The sequence below is a fragment of the Marmota flaviventris genome, chromosome 8, assembly GCF_047511675.1.
Source record: "Marmota flaviventris isolate mMarFla1 chromosome 8, mMarFla1.hap1, whole genome shotgun sequence".
NCBI classification, from domain to species: domain Eukaryota; kingdom Metazoa; phylum Chordata; class Mammalia; order Rodentia; family Sciuridae; genus Marmota; species Marmota flaviventris.
Genome location: NC_092505.1, coordinates 120,395,581 through 120,415,699, shown reverse-complemented (window position 1 = coordinate 120,415,699; position 20,119 = coordinate 120,395,581). Strand labels below are relative to the sequence as shown.

Sequence of the window (20,119 nt, the reverse complement as noted above, 5' to 3'; positions counted from 1 at the left end):
GACTCTCCATACTGCTTTCCATATTGGCTGCACAGTTTTGCAGTCCCACCAGCAATGTATGAGTGTGCCTTTTTCCCAAAATCCTCGCCAACACTTATTGTTGTTTGTATTCTTAATAGCTGCCATTCTGACTAGAGTGGGATGAAATCTTAGAGTAGTTTTGATTTGCATTTCTCTAATTGCTAGAGATGTTGAACATTTTTCATATATTTGTTGATTGATTGTATATCATCTTCTGGGAAGTGTCTGTTCAGTTCCTTGGCCTATTTATTGATTGGGTTATTTGTTTATTTGGTGTTTAGTTTTTTGAGTTCTTTTTATACCCTAGAGATTAGTGCTCTATCTGATGTGCAAGTGGTAAAACTTTGCTCCCAAGCTGTAGGCTCTCTATTCACATCACTGATTGTTTCTTTTGCTGAGAAGAGCTTTACAGTTTGAATTCATCTCATTTATTAATTCTTGATTTTAATTCTTGCATTATAGGAGTCTTATTAAGGAAGAAGGAGCCTAATCTGATATGTTGGAGATTTGGGCCTACTTTTTATTCTATTAGATACAGGGTCTCTGGTTTAATTCCTAAGTCCTTGATCCACTTTGAGTTGAGTTTTGTGTGTGGTGGGTGATAGGAGTTTAATTTCATTTTGTTGCATATGGATTTCCAGTTTTCCTAGAACCATTTGTTGAAGAGGCTATCTTTTCTCCAATGTATGTTTCTCATGCCTTTGTCTAATACAAGAAAATTGTAATTCTGTGGGTTAGTCTCTGTGTCCTCTATTCTGTTCCATTAGTTTACCGGTCTATTTTGGTGCCAGTACCATGCTGTGTTTGTTACTGTTACTTTGTAGAATAGTTTAAGGTCTGGTATAGTGGTGCCACCTATTTCACTCTTCTTGCTTAGGATTGCTTTAGCTATTCTGGATCTCTTGTTTTTCCAGATGAAGTTCATGACTGCTTTTTCTATTTCTATGAGGAATGTCATTGGGATTTTGAATGGAATTACATTAAATCTGTGTATTGCTTTTGGTAGTATGGTCATTTTGACAATATTAATCCTGCCTATCAAAGAACAAGAGAAATCTTTCTAACAACAGAAATTTTTCTGTTGGAATTTTTGGGTCTTCTAAATATAGAATCATATCATTGGCAAATCGTGCTTATTTGATTTCTTCTTTTCCTACCTGTATTCCTTTAATTTCTTTCGCCTATCTAATTGCTCTGGCCAGTGTTTCAAGAACTATGTTACGTAGAAGTGGTGAAAGAGGGCATCCCTGTCTTATTCCAGTTTTTAAAGGGAATGCTTTCAATTTTTCTGCATATAGAATGATGTTGGCCTTGGGGTTAGCATAGATACCTTTTATAATGTTAAGGTGTGTTCCTATTATTTTCTAGTGTTTTGAACACGTAGGGGTGCTGTATTTTGTAGAATGCCTTTTCTGCATCTATTGAGATGATCATATGGTTCTTATCTTTAAGTCTATTGATGTGATTAAATACATTTATTGATTTCTGTATGTTGAACCAACCTTGCATCCCTGGGAGGAACCCCACTTCATAGGTCTTGTAGAACTCAACTGTGTATCCATCCGGTCCTGGGCTTTTCTTTGTTGGTAGGCTTCTGATAGTGTCTTCTATTTCATTGCTTGAAATTGATCTGTTTAAATTGTGTATATCATCCTGATTCAATGTGGGCAAATTATGTAACTCTAGAAATTTGTCATGCCTTCAATATTTTCTATTTCATTGAAGTAAAAGTCTTCAAAATAATGTATAATTATCTTCTATATTTCTGTAGTATCTGTTGTGATATTTCCTTTTTCATTATGGACGTTAGTAATTTGAGTTTTCTCTCACCTTCTCTTTGTTAGCATGGCTAACGGTTTGTCAATTTTATTTTTTCAATTTTTGTTCTGTAAATTTTTTCAGTTGTTTCTTTTGTTTCAATTTAATTGATTTCAGCACTGATTTTAATTATTTCCTGTCTTCTACTGCTTTTGGTGTTGATTTGTTCTTTTCCTAGGACTTTGAGTTGTAATATTAGGTCATTTATTTGTTGACTTTTTGTTCTTTTAAGGAATGAACATTCCTCTTAGTACTGCCTTCATAGTGTCCCAGAAATTTTGATGTGTTCTATCAGTGTTCTCATTTACCTCTAAGAATATTTTAATCTCCTCCTTAATGTCTTTTGCAACCCATTGTTCATTCAGTAGCATATTATTTAATATGCTTAATGTCTCCGGGTGTTGGAGTAGTTTTTATTTTATCATTGATTTTTAATTTCATTCCATTATGATCTGATAAAATGCAGGGTAGTATCTCTACTTTTTTGTATTTGCTAAGAATTGCTTTGTGGCATAATATATGATCTATTTTAGAGAAGGTTCCATGTGCTGCTGAGAAGAAAGTGTATTCGCTTGTTGAAGGATGAAATATTCTATATATGTCAGTTAAGTCTAAGTTATTGATTGTATTATTGAGTTCTGTAGTTTTTTCAGCTTTTGTTTGGAAGATCTATCCAGTGGTGAAAGAGGTGTATTAAAGTCACTCAAAATTATTGTGTTGTGGTCAATTTGACTCTTGAACTTGAGAAGAATTTGTTTGATGAACATAGATGCTCCATTGTTTGCGGCATATATATTTATAATTGTTAAGTCTTGTTGGTGTATGGTTCCCTTTAGCAGTATGTAGTGTCCTTCTTTATCCTTTTTGATTGACTTTAGTTTGAAGTCTGCTTTATTTGATATGAGGGTGGAAACTCCTGCTTGCTTCTGCAGTCCATGTGAATGGTATGATTTTTCCCAATCTTCCACCTTCAGTCTGTGTATGTCTTTTCCTATGGGATGAGTCTCCTGGAGGCAGCATATTGTTGTTTTTTTAAAATTATTATTATTATTAATCCAATCTGCTAGCCTATGTCTTTTGATTGGTGAGTTTAGGTCATTAACATTCAGGGTTATTTTTGTGACATGATTTGTATTCCGAGCCATTTTTGTTATTTAACTTGACTTAGTTTCTCCTTTGATAAGTTTTTCCTTTAGTGTAATACCTCCCTCTGCTAATTTTCATTGTTGTTTTTTATTTTCTCTTCATGGAATATTTTGCCAGGTATGTTCTGTGGTGCAGATTTTCTAGCTGTACATTCTTTTAACTTTTGTTTATTGTGGAAGGTTTTTATTTCATCATCAAATCTAAAGCTTAATTTTGCTGGATATAAGATTTCATTTTCTTTCAAAGCTTGACATATGTTGTTCCAGGATCTTCTATCTTTCAGGGTCTGGGTTGAAAAATCTGCACATAACCCAGTTGGTTTCCCCCTATATGTAATCTGTTTCCTTTCTCTCTTAGCTTTTAATATTCTCTCCTTTTTCTGTATTTTAGGCATTTTCATTATAATGTGCCTTGGTGTGGATCTTTTGTGATTTTGTACATTTGGCATCCTATAAGCCTCTTGAATTTGGTTTTCCAATTCATTCTTCATGTTTGGAAAATTTTCTGACATTATTTCATTGAATAGATTATTCATTCCTTTGGTTTGGAACTCTATGCCTTCCTCTATTCCAATAACTCTTAAATTTGGTCTTTTTATGCTATCCCATATTTCTTGAATGTTCTGCTCATGGTTTCTTACCATTTTCACTGTGTGGTCTACATTTTTTTTTCAAGATTATATATTTTGTCTTCCTTGTATGAGGTTCTGTCTTCCAAGTGGTCTAATTTGTTGGTGATGCTTTCAATTGAACTTTTAATTTGGTTTATTTTTTCTTTCATTTCAAGGATTTCTTTTCTTTTTTTTTTAGAAACTGTGTCTGCCTATTGAAGTAATCTTTTGCTTCCTGTATTTGTTTATGTAGCTCTTTGTCAAAATGATCTTTTGCTGCCTGTATTTGCTCTCTTATATTATCCTTTAATTCACAGAACATTTTAATCATGTATATCCTGAACTCCTTCTCTGTCATTTCTTCTGAAGTGCTGGCCATGGATTCTAATAATGTGGTATCTTGATTTGTGTGGGGCACTTTCTTCCCTTGTCTTTTCATGTTGGTTGTGTGTCTTCCCTTCTAGCACTGTGGATCTGAGTCATTACCTTTTTTACCCTACAGGCTTATAGTGCCCCTGTAGAGTTCCAATACCTCTTCTTTGAGGAGAAGGACAATGTTAACAGATCCCTCTATAAATAATGTACAACCTAAAAACAAATAGTTGCTATTAAGACATTTTCAGTTTGGTCACAATGTACAGAAATGGTGAATTCAATTATTATCTACTATATACTCAGTAGGTTTGTACTATTCAGTAGGTTTGTAAAAGGGTTTAGAGTTTTTGAAGTAGTTTTTATTTTTTATTTTATCGTTGATTTCTAGTTTCATTAAATTATGATCTGATAAAATGCAGGGTAGTATCTCTACTTTTTTGTATTTGTTAAGAATTGCTTTGTGGCATAATATATGGTCTATTTAGAGAAAGATCCATATGTTGTAGAGAAGAAAGTGTATTCGCTCATTGAAGGATGAAATATTCTATATTTCATCAGGGATAAGGTGTAGGAGGATATGCTGAAGAGGTAGGAGGTAAGGATATAGAGTTACTGTGTCTTAGGAAGTATGAAAGAGAAATCTAAAAAGGAAGGTTAGTAGCAGGAAAATAGAGAGGAAGTAATTTTGGGTAGACAACTAAGTGGGAAGACAGTAGAATACATAAAACATACAGATATTCAGAATATATAAAGAAATAAAAAAACTCATTACCAAAAAATCCCAAAACAACAATAACAACCACCAAAAAAAAAAAAAAAAAACCCCAAACCACACAGGTAACTCAACATACTTCTCAAAAGAGGCCAAAAATTATATGGAAAAAATGTTCAACACTTTTAGTCATCAGAGAAGTGTAAGTCCAAACTACATTGAGGTTCCATCTCATCTCAGTCAGAATAATAATCATCAAGAATACAAATAACAGTAAATGCTGGTGAAGATAGAGGACCAGAGGAGTCATTATTAACTGCTAGTGAGAATGTAAATTGGTATACTTACTATGGAAATCAGTATGGAGATTCTTCAAAATACTAAAATAGAACTACCATTTGATCTAACTTTACCACTCCTTGGTATTTATCTACAAGAGTTGAAGTTAGCATACTGTGGAGATACATGCATACCCATATTTATTGCAACACAGTTCACAATGGTCAACTTATTGAGTCAGACTGGATGTCTATAAATAGATGAATGATTAAAGAAAATGTGGTATATATACACAATGGAGTTTTACTCATCCATAAACAAGAACAAAATTATGTCATTTGCAGGAAAATGAATGGAACTGTAGAGAATCATTTTGTAAAATAAGCCAGATTCAGAAAGACAAGCATTTTTTGTTTTCTCTCATATTTGAAAGCTAGATGTTAATAAAAAAAAAGAAGAAAGAAAGAAACATTATGAAAGTATACAGGAGACCATTAGGGTAAAGGAAGGGGATCAGGAGAAGGAGAGGTATTGGAGTGAAATTGATCAAGTTATGTTATGTACATGTATGAATATACCAAAATGAAACTCACTATTCTATATAATTAATATGTACCAATAAAAAGTATGATGTTAACCATAAAATTTTCATGGATATCTTTTATAAGAATATGGACAGGACTAGGGCTTTGTGGCTCAGTAGTAGAGCATTTACCTGGCACATGTGAGGCACTGGGTTCAATCCTCAGCACCACATAAAAAAATAAAGTTATTGTGTCCACCTGCAACTAAAAAAATACATATAAAAAAGAATGAGGATATTTCTTACTATTTTTAGTTTGTTGAGAGTTTTTCATCATTAATTATCTTTGGATTTTGGTCAAAGGCTTTTCTTGTGTCTGTTAAAATGGATATATATTTTTAGATCTTTATTCTATTAATATGTTATATTACAGTAATTGATGTTCAGATGTTAAACTGACCTTGTTTTCCTGGGATAAACCCTACTAGGTTGTGATAAAAATCCCTTGTATGTGTTACTGAATTCAGTTTGCTAATATGTTAAATATTTTTTGTTTTATGTTCATGAAGGATATTTTCTATAGCTTTGTATTTTGGGGATATCTTTATCCGACTTTGATATCAGGGTAACAGTGGTTTCAGAAAATGAGCTTTAAAGTATTCTCACTTCCTCTATTTTTTGAAAGATTATTTTTATGATTAGCATTCTTTCTTAAATATTTGTTGAAAATAGTAAGTGAAGTTATCTGGATCTATACTCTATTTTTGCAGGATAATTTTTATTAAGTTAATTTTCTTTAAATAGCTCTATTCACATTTTCTGCTTATCCTCAAATCCATTTCAGTCATTTGTGATGTTCTAAGAAATTGTCCATTTCCTTTTTTTAACTCTTTTATTGATTTTGTTTTTTTAAATATACAAAAGCAGAATACATTACAATTCTTATTACACATATACAGTATAATTTTTCATACCTTTGTATATAGAGTATGTTCACGCCAATTCATACCTTTATACATGTACTTTGGATAATGATGTCCATCACATTCCATCGCCCTTGCTAATCCCCTGCCCCCTCCTTATCCCTCCCACCTCTCTTCCCTATCTAGAATTCATCTAATCTTCCCATGCTCCCCCTCCCTATCCATTTCCTTTATGTTGTCTAATTTGGCATATAGATGATTATAATTCTTTAAAAACTTTTTTATTTCTGTAGACTCTCTAGTGATATCCTTTTTATTCCAGATATCTATGTTCATTCTTTCTGTCTCTTCTCCACCCTTTCCCTTCTCCCTCTGCCTCTCTTTCTCTCTTTCTTTGTCTAGCTTAGAATTAGTCGGCTGTGGTACTGGAGCCAAATCCAGTCTACCAACTGTTTTTTTTTTTTTTTTTTAAGAGAGAGAGAAAGAGAATTTTTTAATATTTATTTTTTAGTTTTCGGTGGACACAACATCTTTATTTTATTTTTCTGTGATGCTGAGGATAGAACCCAGTGCCGCGTGCATGCCAGGCGACCACGCTACCGCTTGAGCCACATCCCCAGCCCCTACCAACTGTTTTTATAAATAAAGTTTTATTGGAATATGCCTATGCCTGTTTGTTTATGCACTGTTTATTGCTGTTATTGTGGTATAACATGAAAATTGAGTAATTGCCATATATACAGTGTAAACCTCAAAGCCAAAAGTATTTATTCTCTGGTCTTTTGCAGTTTATCTCTGATCTTATCAATTTTATTGATTTTTCTAAGTGACAACATTAATTTTATTCATGTTCTTTATTGTTTTTCCGTTTCCATTTTGTTGCTTCTGCTGGTAACTTTATTTTTCTTTCTATTAACATTGAATTTAATTTGCTCTTAGTTCTCTAGCTTCTTCAGTTAGAACCTTAGCTTATTTATTTTTAGCTCTTGTTTCCTTTCTGATGTAAATATGTTCAAGATATTTTCTGTTTCCCATATGATTTCTTCTTTGACTCTTGAGTGTTTTTATTTTTCTTTAATTAATAGGCTTAATTTGTTTAAGGAAGTTTTAATAAACTTCATAGCAATATTCATCAGAAGGTATAATTCCTATATAAGACCCCTCTCCCCAGGTATTCCATACCATCAGCATCCTTCACTGATGTCATAAATTTGTTACAGTGTTCCCTCTCTCCCTCCCTCCCTCCCTTCCTCCCTCCCTTCCTTCCTTCCGGGATTCATATCAGGGCTTCACATATGCCGGGCAAGCTGTCTACCATGGAACTACATCCCCATCTATTATATTTGTTAAAATAGATGAATGAACATTGATACATTAGCCAAAGTCTGTAGTTTACATTAGGGTTTACTCTTAGTATTATACATTTTTTGGGTTTTGGCAAATGTTTAAGGACATATACCCCTAATGGTATCATAGAGAATAGTTTCACTACCCTAAAAATTCCCTGTTAAACCTGTTCACTCCTCCCTTCTCTGAAGCCCCCTGCAAGCAACCACTACACTTTTTTGGGGGGTAACAGGAATTGAACTCAGGGGCACTGGACCACTGAACCATATCCCCAGCCCTATTTTGTATTTTATTTAGAGACAGGGTCTCACTGAGTTGCTTAGTGCCTCACTTTTGCTGAGGATGGCTTTGAACTCGCAATCAGCCTGCCTCAGCCTCCTGAAGCTGGGATTACAAGTGTGTACCACTGCACCCAGCTACCACTACTGATCCTTTTACTGTCTCCCATCTTAACTTTTTCCAAAATGTCATATAATTGACATCAAGCAGTATCCATCATTTACGTCTTTCACTTAGTAGTATACATTTAAATTTTCTTAACATCTTTTCATGGCTTAGCACATTTCTTACTAGTGCTAAATGATGTTCCATTGTTTGGGTATACCACCATTTATCCACTCACCTATTAAGGGACATCCTGATGGGTTTTAAAATTTGACAATTTTGATCAAAACCACATGTATTCATGTACAGGTTTTCGTGTCAATGTAAGTTTCTAACTCATTTAGGTAGATATCTAGAAGCATGATTATTGGATTATATAGTTAATTGCTGTTCAGTTTTGTAAGAAACTGCCAAACTGTCAAACTTTTCCATAGTGGCTGCATTATTTACCATTCCAACCAGTGATGAATGAGGGTTCATATTGCTACACATCTGCACCCTCATTCAGTATCACAATGTTATACATTTTAACCATTTTAACAGGTTGTATAGTAGTAGCTTATTGTTAGTTTAATTTGCAGTTTTCTTGCAATGTGTGATGTTGTGCATTTTTCATGTGTTTTTTGGCCATCTGTATAATTATATTTTTAGTGAGGTGTCTGTTTAGATCTTGTTTCTGTTTTTAAATTGAGTTTTTAATTTTCTTGTTGAGTTTTAAAAGTTCTATATGTACTTTAGATAAGAATCTTTTATGAGATATGTTGTTTGAAAAGTACAGTTGTCTCCCCTATCTGTATTTTTGCTTTCCATGTTTTCAGTTACCTGCAGTCAACCATGATCTGAAAATATTAAATGGAAAACTGCAGAAAGAAATAATTCATAAGTTTTAAATAACTTTTATTATACTGTATTGTTATAACTTCTATTTAATTACTATTCTCTTTACTATGCCTAACTTAAAATTAAACTTTATTATTGGTGTTTATATGTAGGAAAAAACAGTACATATACATATTCCTCCATTTATGATGGGGTTAGGTCCCAGTAAACCCATTGTAAATTGAAAATATTGTATATTACAAGTGGCTTTTAATATACCTAACTTACCAAACATCATACTTTAGCCTAGCCCAATACTTAGAAGCATACATTAGCCTAGAAGGGTAAGATAATCTAACACAAAGCCTATTTTATATGGAAAACCATATGATCATATGGCTGACTGGGAGCTGCAGCTTCCAACTGCTGCCCAGTATAGTGGGACAGTCTCACACTAATATTGCTAGTCTGAGAAAAATCAAAATTAACAATTTAAAATGTTTTATTCTGAAGGCATAACAGTGTCTCACCATTGTCAATTCAAAAAATTATAAATTAAACTATTGTAAGTTGAGGACCATCTGTTTAGGTTTTAGTACTCTGGGTGTTTTCAGGCGTCTACATGGATGTTGGAACTTATAGTCTGTGGATAAAGTGGGAATTCTGTATTTTCTCTGAGTCTGCAACTTGTCTTCTCATTCTTTGATCAGTGGGTTATTTTAAAATATCCTGTTTACTGGGGGTAGCAGCCTGTTATTCCAGCTGCTGAGGCCAGCCTTGGCAGTTTATTGGTACCCTAACATAAAAAATAAAAATAAATACAATTTTTGGATATGTAGCTCAGTGGTAGAGTGCCATTGGGTTAAATCCCCAGTGCCACAAGAAAAAAATTACTTTTTACTTTTATAAAGTTGAATGTTTCCCAGATTTTTTTCTCCTGGTAACTTCTTTAATTCTGTTGTGGTTGAAGAGTACAGTTTATTTTTTAAAATAACATCTTTGTTGAGGCTGAGCATTATGATGGAGGCTTATAATTCCAATTACTCAGGAGGTTGAGACAGGAAGATCACAAGTTCTAGACCAGTTTGCAAAACTTAATGAGACCCTGTCTCAAAATAAAATATAAGAAAGGGTTGGGGATTTAGCTCAGTGCATGAGGCCCCTTGGTTTAATTCTCAGTGGCACACACAGAGATATAATTCATAAACCATAAAGTTCACCCTTTTAAGTATACAATTCTATTTGGGGAATACTTATAAGTATCCTAAAATTATATTAATTCCAGTATATTTTATCATTTCAAAATGAAACTCCATATCTGTTAGTGATGACTCTCTCAGCCCTTGGAAGTCATAAAATCTACTCTTTAACCTTATGAATGTGCCTGTTCTGGATATTTTATCTAAATAGCATCTTTCAATGGCTTATTGGTTATATGTACATCTTCATTGGAAACAGGTACTTTTCCCAATTTTTAGTTGTTTATCTGCCTTTATCTTGCTGAGTTGTAAGGATTTCAGATATAAGTATTGCCTCATAAGATATATAATTTGCAAATATTTTCTAACATTCTGTGTATGTCATTTTCACTTTTCCGATGAGCTTTTAAGAAAAGTTTTAAATTTGGATGGAATTTAGTTGTTCTACCCCTCCCCACCCCCACACACCTTTTGTGGTTACTTGTGCTTTTGATGGCATAGATATGAAATCATTGCTTAATTTAGAGAATTATGCTTTCATTCCTTTTTAATATGGTAAGACTAGTTTTGTGGTCCAGTATGTGATTTAACATAGAAAATGTCCTATGTACTCTTGAGCTAATATGTATTTTGCTTTTTGGGGTAAGTGTTCTATAAATTCCAATTGAAGCCCAGTGCAGTGGTGGATGCCTGTAATCCCAGTGCCTCAGAAGGCTGAGGCAGGAGGATTGTAAATTTAAAGCCATCCTTAGCAACTTAACAAGGCCCTGTCTCAAAATAAAACATGGGTTGGGGATGTGGCTCAGTGGTTAAGTGTCCCTGGGTTTAATCCCTGGTACCTCCCCCCAAAAAATTCCAATTCAATCACATTGTTTCACACTGATCCAATATTCCTTATTCCTATGTGTCTTCTCTCTAGTTGTTCTATGAGTTTCTGGGAAAAAAGTATTAAAATCTCCAACTGTAATTGCTGAATTATCTTTCTGCTTTCAATTCTGTTTTTGCTTTGTATGCTTTGAGGCTTTGCTGATGGGAGCATATACATTTGTTGTTGCTAAATATCCTGTTTAATATTGTTATCCATTCTCACTCCTTGTGATTACTGACTGCATGATACATCCTTCCAGCCCTTTACTTTCAACTTGTTTGTGTCTTTTTATTTAAAGTGCATGGTTTTTGGACAGTGTTGCGTCTTTTTTTGTCCTCTCTGAAGTCTTTGCTTTTGGAATGTTTAGTTCACTCACATATAATGTAATTTTTTATATGATTAACTTATGTTTTCAATTTTCCATTTATTTTCTGTATTTCTCAGTCCTTTTGGTTCCTCTCCTATGTTTGTGTTCAAAAACATTTAGTGTACCTTTTTCATTTCCAGTGTTTTTTTGTCTCCTTTTTGGTCTTTATGTCTCATGTTATTTTTCTTCAGAAGTTCCTCAAGTATATTTTCAATGTAGCACTTCACTTTTATTAATGATCAATTTTTAAAATTATTTTTGAGTATTTTTTTCTTTTCTTTTTTTTTTTTTTTTTTTGGTTGGGTTGGTGTTTGTTTTGTGCTGGGAATGCAACTAAGGGTCACATATGCTAAACATGTCCCCTACCACTAAGTTCTATTCCCAGTCTCCTCTTTTTTTTAACCGATTTTTTTTTAAGATTTATCATATATATCTTAATTTGTCAAAATCAGTTTCAGTTATATACTAGCTTGATTCTAGTAATATATAGAACTATTATTCCTATATATTTCTATTTTATTTCTTCTCTTATAGTGATAGTTATATATTTTATTTCTACTTATGTTAAACACTCAATGATGCATTGCTATAATTTTTATCTTACCACTTTTAGTCATTACAGCTTCAGCCCCACTTCTACTTTGTGCTGTTATTGGCAAAAATATTATACCTAGATTATATTTCTGTATGTTATGAGCCAAATATTATACTTGGTTACATTTATATTATTTTATAATTGTTTTTAGAATCAGTTAAGGGACAAAAGAAGAAAATATGAATTTATAGTGTTTGTTCATGTGGATTTGAATTACTGTCTAGAACTATTTGCTTTCCTTTTGAAGAACAACTTTTTAGATTTCTTGAAAGGTAGATCTGCTAGCAACACATTCTGTTCAGCTGGTAAAGTTTTAATTTATCTTTTATTATTGAACATTAGCTTTTCTGGCTATAGGATTTCTGGCTGACAGTTATTTTTCTTTGAGCACCTGTTAGAAAATGTTTTCTCATTGACTTTTGGACTCCAAGGTTTCTATTGAGAAGTCAGCTGTTAATATTATTTGGATACATTTTCTAAGTGATGCACTGTTTTTCTCTTATTATTTTCAAGATTTTCTCCTTGTCTTGGACTTTCAGCATTTCTACTATGATGCTTCTGTTGAGTGTGTCTGCATTTATTCTACTTGCAGTTTGTTGAGATTCCTAGATATATTGGTTAATATTTTTAAAGAAACTTTAGAATGTTTTTATCTTCTATTGAGTCAAATATTTTTCCTTCTCCTTTTTCTTCTCTTCTTTCTCTACTTCCAATATGACTGTATTAGTGGGCTTAGTGTTGTTCTATATCTCTCTAAGACAGTGTTCATGTTTCCCAAGTCTTCGTCCAATATTTTAGCCTACATAATCTGTACCTATGTATCTTCAAGTTTGTAAGTTTTTCTGCCAGCATACAACAGTTGTTGAGCTCTGTTTTAATTTTTTAGGGCTGTCATAACAAGGTACAACTGAAATTTATTTTTTCCCAAACCTGTGGCTTACTTAGAAGCCAGAAATGAAGTTATTGTCCTTATGAAGGGTGTGGAGGAAGAATGTGTTCTAGATCTTTCTTCTTGGCCTGTAGTTGGCTATCTTACTGTTCACATAATGTATTCTGTGTTTGAGACACTAGTCAGATTGGATGTAGGAATATCATAATGTCTCCATTTTACCTTGATTTCCTCTTTTGAAATTCTATCTTCAAATAAAGGCACATTTTAAAGTACTGGTGGATAGGGCATCAACATATGAATTTTGGAGTAATATAATTCAACCCATAACAAGCCCCTCTAGTGAATTTCTATTTCAATTATTATACTTTTCAGTTACATAATTTCCATTTTGTTATTTTTCATAATTTCTTTATTGATATCAGTTTGATACCACACTATCTTTTATCTTCCTTTAGTTCTGTAATTAAGCTTTCTTTTAGTACTGTGAACATACTTACAGTGGCTACTGTGAAGTCTTTTTCTGTTAAATCCAGCATCAGATCACTCTCTCAGTCAGTTTCTTTTGCCTGCTTCCCCCCACCCCCACCCCACACTGTGAACTATAACTTCTTTTTTCTTTATACATTTCGTAATATTTTGTTAGACGTGGGACATTTTAGATAATATATTGTTAGCACTCTGTGATAGTCTTCTACCCACCACCATTCCTGATCTGAAATGGTTGGTTTTTGAGGGACAATTTTTTCATTTTGTACCTCTGTGTGAGTAGGGAAATCACTGACCTCTTTATACTATATTACTTTGGGTGGTGTTTTGAATACCAAATGAAAAATGATAGATTTTATAAAATAGATGGTAGATTTTATAAACTTCTGATAGCGTTTATAGAGTAAAGCAGCTTCATTCACTATTTGTGAGATCACATCTAAATGATTTCCACTCAGTAGTGCTTCATTATAACTCTAATTGGTTGCCAGTACCTTTATTCCACCATTGGAAGTGCATTTTCTCATTAATCCTTAACGTGACGGGGTGAATTAAGTTTATACAACAGTCTATTTTAGAAAAAAAAGATAAATAATTTTTTTTGAAAAGGTGAACAATCATCAGAGAAAAAGGCCAAAGAATATGAACAGGTAGTTTTCAGAAGAAGGAACATAGACTGATATTAAACATAAAAGAAAACTCTTCTAAAGAAATTCAGTTTAAACCAAGTATAAAATTCTATTTTCTATTAAGTTGGCAAAGATTTAAAATATCGATAATATCTAGTATTAATGAAAATGTGGGGGTAAGTGAGCTCTCATTATTATTACTTTGGAAGCATCTATTGGAATTTAAAATACACATGCCATTTTGCCCAGCAATTTAAAGTGTGTGAGAGATATAGGAACTAATGTAAAGATTAGTAATTGCTGAATTTTTATAGTAGAAAAAAGTTAAAAGCAACATAAATGTTCATTAATGGAAACTTGTTTTAGTTTTCTATTGCTGGAACAAAATACCTGAGAAAATCAGTTTAAAAGAGGAAGGACTTGTTTTGGCTCACTATGTTTCAGAGGTTTCAATTCATTTCACTTGGTTCTGTTGTTTGTGGTCCTTGGTAAAGCAGAACATCATGTTGTGGAGTAAAGCTGCTCACCTCATAGTGGCTGGAAAGCTATGAGAAAGAAAAGGACCAGGGACAAAATATACCCTTCAAAGGCACCTCCCCAGGGACTCACTACTTCCAGCTAGACCCTACCTCCTAAAATAGCATCACCAACTGGGAACCAAGCCTTCAACACATGAGCCTCTGGGATATTCCAAGTCCAAACTATAACAAAATTCAGTGGCCTTCCATCAAATGGAAAACCACCCAGTTGTAGGAAAGGAAGAGATGATATCTTTTTAAAAGGCAGGTTGGTTGTTTCTTTATATATTATGTATCATTATATTTGTGTATAAATAGAGTAATTGGGAAGGATAATATACTTCTCTGTAAAGTATCTTTGAAATATAGTTAGTGGAAGGAGGAAGATTGGGGAGTGTCATTTCTAAATTGCTTACTTTTTAAAACAACAGTTATGTATTAAATTTGTATTTTTTATTTAAAAGGAAAATATGCATTACATAACATCTTCCAAATTTATTAATTAGGAACTACATACTTATACATGAATTACAGTGAATTTTTCTGGTTTATTTTCTATTTAAGGATTTAAATGTGAAGATTTATTAATTTACAGAGGTTAAGAGAATGCTTTCTATCAGCTGGAAATTATGTACAAAAAAATAATTTCAATTTTAAGATTTGAAACATCTTTCAAAATCATAATCTGGCTTAAAGAGAACGTTACGTATATCTAGCATATTGAAAAAGTTTTTTTTTACTGAGAAATGAAAAATTTAATAATCATAAAATCCATATCATAGCAAACATTCATTATTAGTATATTTCATGTAAAATTATGTTGGGTTTAAGAATAAAAATTTTGTTGTTGTTGTTGGAACTGGGGATTGAACAGAGGGATACTTAACCACAGAGCCACATCCCCAGCCCTTTTTATTTTTTATTTTGAGATAGGGTCTCAGTAAGTTGTATAGGCTCTTCCAAAGTTGTTGAGGATGGCTTTGTTATCCTTCTACCTCAGCCTCCTAAGCTGCTGGGACTGCATGTGTGCACCATCACACCTGGCTAGAAAGTTACTTTAATTAAATTGGCTTGAACAATAAAAAGCTTTGAGTCTGTGGAAACAGATAGTAAAACAATTTCTATAAAGGCAATAGAAGATTTTTCAGTATTTGCATATCAAAATATTTTATTTTAAAGTCTTTTTTCTTTTTTAATATTTATTTATTTATGTGTTTTTTTAGTTTTAGGTGGACACACATTATTTTGTTTTTGTGTGGTGCTGAGGATTGAACCCAGTACCTCATGCATGCTAGGCGAGCACTCTACCACTGAGCCACAACCCCAGCACCAAGTCTTTTTTCTTTTATGGATGTTATCTTGTAATAAATATATTTATAGTTATTTTTTATTAATTTTATAGTATTTCATAAATTTAAAGCAACTATAGACTATCTAATCATATGTGTGTAATAAATTTTTTTACATTATGGAATTGTATGTTTTCACAGGTTTCGTCTTGATATATATCGATGCTTGGCCAGTCCAGCTCTAATAATGTTAACAGAAGAGGATCCAATCCTAAGAGCATTTGAACTTAGTGCTGATTTAAAAGAACTAAGCCTTGTGGAGGTGGAATTTAGGTGGGAATGAATGGAAATTTTAAATTGCATAATACCTTTTGTGGCAGAATATTCATCTTGAAGTTCTTGATAGAACAAATTATAATTTATATTTACTTACAATTTATTTACATTTGATTCTAGATGACCAAACTTTGATACCTCTTACTTGGGAATTTTCCTTTTCCCTCAAAGGAACAGATCTGTGCTGTTTTATTTAAGTTATTCCTTCCCCATCTTCTCTCTTATACTCTTTAACCACCCTTATTCCCCCAGGGAAAGCTTTGAGATTTTCCTTTATGGCAGAGTTATCCTTAGTACCCTCTGAAAAAGGAGAAATTGAACCAGCTCGTATTGCAAGGGTTTTGCAGGGATTTATGCCTAAACCCACCTTTTCCCTCCTCCAGCAACCTGACCCAAGTGGGAAAGTTCAAACTTTCACACTGAATAAAAATACCTGTTTATAAGTTTAAATTTTTTCACTTAATTTGGATACATTAAATTTTATTTAAATTTGATAGAACAAAGTAGTACTTTGATTAACTCAAGTCATGGTTAAAATTAAATTTTTGCTACTTTTAAAGTATCAGCACACAACACTACTAATAAATTATTTTGCTTAAATATGAATAATTTTCTGTTGCAGTCTCATATTTTGAGTTCTGAGTCACCATATGAAATAGAATTTATTCAGTTCATTCCGAGAAGGATTTGAAACAACTGCTGTGATTATGCTATGATCAGAATAATAAAGTTAGATTTGGAAGTGATCATAGAACTCATTTACATTATCCAGTGTTTTGTTTTGTTTTTTAAATATTTTTAGTTGTAGATAGACACAATACTTTATTTTGTTTATTTAGTTTTTATGTGGTGCTGGGGATCAAACCCAGGGCCTCACATATGCTAGGTAAATGCTCTCTCTCACTGAGCTACAACCCCACCCCTATCCAGTGTTTTTACAGACAGAGAAAGAGGTATACACAGACTAGTTGGTTTATTAATATTAACATTTAAAAATAGAAGCAAAGTTATAACTAGAACATAGGACTTCTTGCTGCTAGTTTACCATATGTCCATCTAAACTGTATAGCCACTTACTTTTCTTTTAATAATCTAGAGATTAAGCAAATTAGATTGACAAAATGTATTAATTCACCTTTAAATTTAGTGTTCTATCAAAATGTTTATGTAATGATGAGATAGCTTTGAGATAATATACATTTCTGATGAATGTTCCCATTTGCAATTAGGTTCTTAAACAAAGAAGCAGGTAATAACTCATGTGTTAAAGAAATCCAATTGCCTGTTCTCAGGTTATATAGTAAATACAAAGAATGAGAGAACTGTTAGCTTCTAAGAAAAAGAAGTTTTTATTCTTTGAGTTATAATTTCATGCAGCCAGTTCATGGAAAATTCCATTGTAAAGGAAGACTAAAAAAATGGAAAGTCTTATTTTCCCTTCCTTTCTCCTGGGAGAAAAAAACTGAATAAACATTACTTAATGAAGTTCACCCTCATGTTACTGGCTCATAATTATTTATTTCTAACCTCATTCTTAAATCTTAAATTGTTATTAAACTTATACATAAGTTTAATGTAACTGATTTTTAAAAATTTTTTTAATTGTCAATGGACCTTTATTTTATTTATTGATATGTGGTGCTGAGAATCGAACCCAGTGCCTCACACATCCTAGGCAAGTGCTCTGCCACTGAGCCACAACCTCAGCCCGTACTGATATTTTTTAAATTAATTATGTACTAAAACTTTGTTTCTTACAAACTAGGTTAGATCTGCCTTTAATAAGCAATTCAAAGAGAAGTAAAGTTTAAGCAATAGTTATTCTGAAAGTAAGTTCTTTAGTAAGTAAATTTTAGTATCTCTCTAATTTCATTCAAGTAAGCACTTTTAAATACAAATCAAAATAATTTTTAATATTAGAATTAACATAAATGTAGGCTATTGAAAAGTCCTCTGGTTAAAATTATTTAATAATATTAATCAGATGACATTAAAATGTTATTTGTATTTATATTATTAATAAAATAGGAAATCTTAGCCAAACTTATAGAGAATAAAACAAATGAGTTAAGTGGACACTGATGGATGAATATTATTAGAATTTCCAGGAATATCAATCTATATAAGGAAACATTGTGCTCATCTAAGATTATCAGTATGAAAATCATTGTGTTACAGTTTTCCCCAAAGCCCTGGAGAATTTGTGTATCAGTAAGGTCATTCAACTGTCAGCAGAAAAAGAAAGACTTCAGATTTTTTCTAGTGAATATAGTGTAATTGGAAAATGGAAGTGACATTTCTAATAGATTAATGCTTTTTTTTTTCCTCCCCCAGGAATGATTATGAGGAACTAGCCCGACAATGCAAAATGTTTGCTAAAGATTTGCTTGCACAAGCCCGGAATTCACGTGAGTTGGAAGTTATCCTAAACCATACTTCTAGTGATGAACCTCTTGACAAACGGGGACTACTGGAAGAAAGAATGAATTTAAGTCGTCTAAAACTTGCAATCAAATATAACCAAAAGGAGGTATGAGGATTTCTGTGATATATTTAAATTATTTTCTCCACCATTGTGTAGTGGCTCAGAGCAGAGGCTTTGGAGCAACATATCTGGGTCAAGATCCTACTTCTGCTTCTTGTAATTGTGTGTCCTTGGGAAAGTTATTGAATCTGTCTGAGCTTTAGTTTTAATAATTAATTAAAAATATGTATTTAAAGGTTTTAGCATGGCAAGTACTAGTATTTAGCAAGTAATAAATGGTAGTTACTATTCCTTTTAATAATTTATATTAGTTAAAATAATATGGTTGCTGATTTTAATGTTTTGCTAACTAGTAGCTACACAGGTAAACTTTTACAGTGAAGTTTCTACCTGTGTTTTTATCTGTTACAGGTTTGTCTTATTGAACTGGTTATAAGTAGCCCTTTCTATAGTAAATAGTAATTTCTATTTAAAAATAAAGTATCAGATATGATGTTTCCTGATTCTTTTTATTTGTAATTCATTGTAAAACCTAAAGGTGGAGAGGCGCATGATATAACTAAGTTGAATCTGACTCTTCTGGCATCATCCCTTCCTATTAAGGGAAATACCCATTTCTACTCCCCATACACACACATACACATGATTCAGGAACTTGAAGAATGAAGGTATGCATTTTAAATTTTATTTCTTGAGGTATTCACTAAACAATGGTATTTATATGTAGATAGTGATATCTAGTTGATAGTATGGGATGTTGATAAATGATACTTTTTTAAGGTGTCACTTCTAAGACTCATTTTCGTTGTCAACATAGAGATTTGGAATAAAACTTGCTTATGAAATTTATATTACTACAAAACTGGATCCTAAATTAGATGATGGCTAACGGCAAAGTCAGGACCTTTGGTACTAAGATCAGAATTTTTTATTGTTGTGGTTGAAAATTTGATCCTCACAATAGCTTTTTGACAGCTGGGTGCAGTGGTTCATGCCTGAAATGCCAGCCTCTTGGGAGGTTGAGGCAATAGGATCACAAGTTCAAAGCCTCAGCAACTTAGTGAGAGGCCCTAAGCAACTTAGTAAGACCCTATCTCAAAATTAAAAAAAAATAAAAAGAGCTGGGGGTGTGGCTCAATGGTAAAATGCCCCTGGGTTCAATTCTTGGTACCAAAAAAAAAAAAAAAAAGACCTGGAATTGTAGCTCAGAAAGAGATTGCCTGCCTGGCATGAGTTGGGAGGCCCTGGGTTCATTCAATCCCCAGTACCATCTATAAGAAAAAAATAGAAGTTAAAAAGATAAAAACAATAGTTTTATTTTTAAATTTTTTAGTGTTTGTTCATTTTAGGTGAACACGACAGTAGAGTATATTTTGACATATTATATGTACACAGAGTATAACTTATTCTAATTACAATCCCATTCTTGCAGTTGTACCTGATGTGCAGTTTAAAACAATAGCTTGTGGACTTAGGAAATAGATATGGGAATTTAACA

At 32.6% G+C, this 20,119-nt stretch overlaps 1 protein-coding gene across 3 annotated transcripts in view; it reads left to right on the top strand.

The window, feature by feature from the left end:
- The window catches only part of Trpc1 (transient receptor potential cation channel subfamily C member 1), an 80,837-nt gene that overhangs the window by 26,198 nt on the left and 34,520 nt on the right, over positions 1–20,119 (top strand). For 2 of the 3 annotated variants that reach the window (XM_027933909.2, XM_027933908.2), the window contains 2 exons: positions 16,002–16,133; positions 18,471–18,666. In XM_027933909.2, coding sequence (XP_027789710.2) covers positions 16,002–16,133; positions 18,471–18,666 — 328 coding nt within the window. Of the gene's footprint in view, positions 1–16,001; positions 16,134–18,470; positions 18,667–18,987; positions 19,290–20,119 lie in introns of those variants that run through there. The other variant, XM_071615850.1, reaches the window with a different exon arrangement.